At 67.4% G+C, this 2071-nt stretch overlaps 1 protein-coding gene across 1 annotated transcript; it reads right to left on the reverse strand.

Annotated features, from left to right (window-relative positions):
* Positions 1 to 19: 19 nt before the first annotated feature.
* On the reverse strand, positions 20 to 1671 carry LOC146587908 (beta-centractin-like). The gene is made up of 8 exons (XM_085318819.1): positions 1534 to 1671; positions 1374 to 1449; positions 1151 to 1276; positions 944 to 1068; positions 637 to 853; positions 467 to 559; positions 220 to 394; positions 20 to 138 (listed from the first exon to the last, which is right to left on the reverse strand). The coding sequence occupies exons 1-8, from the start codon at positions 1635 to 1637 to the stop codon at positions 20 to 22; spliced, it is 1035 nt and encodes a 344-aa protein (XP_085174945.1). The 5' UTR covers positions 1638 to 1671.
* Positions 1672 to 2071: the final 400 nt, after the last annotated feature.

Below are 2071 nucleotides of genomic sequence, written 5' to 3' on the forward strand. Positions count from 1 at the left end.
CTGCGAGAGAGGCCAGCGGTCAGCAGGGTGCCGGCGGCCGGAGCCTGCTGCGGCCCCCTCCCTTCCCGCCCCTCACCTTGATTTTGATGTCCTTGGGGGCCAGTTTCTTCACCTCGCTGAGTAGCCGGTCCCCGAAACCTGGTGGGGAGGGAGAAAGTGTGTCTGTTGGGGGGGGGGGGTAGCGGTGGCGGGGACCCCGTGGGGAGCGGCGGTGGGCACCTTTAAAGAGCGTCGAGCCGCCCGAGAGGACGATGTTGGCGAAGAGCGTGCGGCGCAGGTCCAGGTCGGACTTCTGGATGGCGAAAGCCAGCACCTCGTGGATGCCCTCGCTCTCGTCGCCGATGAGATCCGGTTGGAAAAGCAGCTCAGGCGCCCGGAAGCGAGCCGCACCCACCTACGCGAAGGCGACGGCGCTGCCGGAGCTGCTCGGGACTCACGCCCGGCTCTCCGCCTCGCCCTTACTCACATCCAACGTGCTGCCGTCGGGCAGGGTGTACTGAACCTTCTCCGTCTCCAGCGCCTCGTCCTTCTGGGGGCTGATGGAGAGGTAGCAGGCTCGCTGCGGAGAGAACCAGGGGTSAGGGGGGACGGCGGAGCCCCGGCACCCGCCGGCCCGCTCCCCCCTCCCCGCCTCACCTCCTTGATGGTCTTGACCACCTCGAACTCGGCCGAGGTGTGGAAGTCGGAGCCCTCCTTGCGGAGGAGCAGCCGGAGGTAGCGGGAGACGTCGCGCCCGGCCACGTCCACCCGCATGATGGAGTGGGGCATGGCGAAGCCCTCGTAGATGGGCACGGCATGCGTCACGCCGTCGCCCGCGTCCAGCACCACCCCCGTGGTGCGGCCCGTGGCGTACCTGGGTGGTGGGGACACGGGGCTGTCAGCCGGGGGGGAGCTGTTTCCGCCGCCTTCCTCCCCCCCGCCCCGGCTCCCTCCCGGYGCTCACAGGCTGAGCACGGCTTGCATGGAGATGAAGAGCGCCGGCACGTTGAAGGTCTCAAAGAAAACCTCGGCCGCCTTCTCCCGGTTCTTGCTGGGGTTGAGAGGCGCCTCGGTGAGCAGCACCGGGTGCTGGGCAAGAGGAGGGCATGGGTGAGAGCGCGAGGGGCTGGCACCCAGCTCCCAACTCCACGCGCCCGCTGGGGGCTGCTACCTCCTCAGAGAAGGTCTGGAGCTGGTCCTTGGAGTAGACGTACTGCCAGATGCGCTCCATGTCGTTCCAGTCACGCACCACGCCGTGCTCCATGGGGTAGCGGATGGCCAGGAGGCCCCGGTGCTCCTGGTGGGGCGGAGGCAGCGCTCAGTGGGGGTCTTTGGGTGCTTCCCCCCCCCACCAACCACCACCACCCTTGGGTGCTGCCTGCACCCCGCAGTACCTCAGCTTTGGGCCCGATGAAGAGGTCTCCCTCCAGCGCCCCAGCCATGACACGGACGTGCTTCGGGCGGCCCACACTGACGAGAGGGAGTGAGAGGAGGCGCGAGGGTGGCCCCCACCCAGGGGTAGGGGCTGCCCCCTCTCCCCCACCCCATACTCACTAGTTTGGGAAGCAGTACTTGGGGATCTGGTCGCCGGCGAAGCCGGCCTTCACCACCCCGGAGCCCTGCGGGACAGGGCAAGATGCTAGGCGCCAGCCCCACATGGCACCTCGATCTAGAACCCTGTGGTTCTAGAGCAGGATGTCTTCCATCACCCACCCACCACCCCAGCCCTCCCTTCCCAGCTGTGYTAGACCCACCCCCCCTTGCCCCCAGCCTGGCTCCAGAGCAGGGCGCAACCATGGTGTCTGGAGTGCAGGATTGCTCCTGATCGAGAACGTGAATCTAGAACACAGTGTGTCCCCACRCTTTGCTAGGACCCCCACCCCTGGCTCTGGACCACAGGGTCAAGCCCCTCCCAAGCTCTAGATGCTGAGATCCAGATCCTGGGGGGGGAGGGTGCCACCCTGCTCTAGATCACAGCTCCCTCCACCCTGTGCTGATCTAGAACTCAGCCCCCCTCCCCAACAAGGGACAACCCTCAGGAGAGGCGACTGGCTGGGGGGGGCAGCTCTAGACCACCCCTGCAGGCCCCGCC

This window comes from Rhea americana, unplaced genomic scaffold (assembly GCF_003343005.1).
Source record: "Rhea americana isolate MKP2758 unplaced genomic scaffold, rheAme1 scaffold_554, whole genome shotgun sequence".
Taxonomy (NCBI): domain Eukaryota; kingdom Metazoa; phylum Chordata; class Aves; order Rheiformes; family Rheidae; genus Rhea; species Rhea americana.

Bases quoted from the DNA above. Each gene is read 5' to 3' on its own strand.
- LOC146587908 (XM_085318819.1), bottom strand. From the start codon at position 1,637: ATGTGGGGCTGGCGCCTAGCATCTTGCCCTGTCCCGCAGGGCTCCGGG. The intron at 1,277-1,373 runs GTACTGCGGGGT...CCGCCCCACCAG, and splicing joins TCATCGGGCCCAAAGCTGAG to GAGCACCGGGGCCTCCTGGC. The intron at 139-219 runs GTGCCCACCGCC...CCTCCCCACCAG, and splicing joins CGGCTCGACGCTCTTTAAAG to GTTTCGGGGACCGGCTACTC.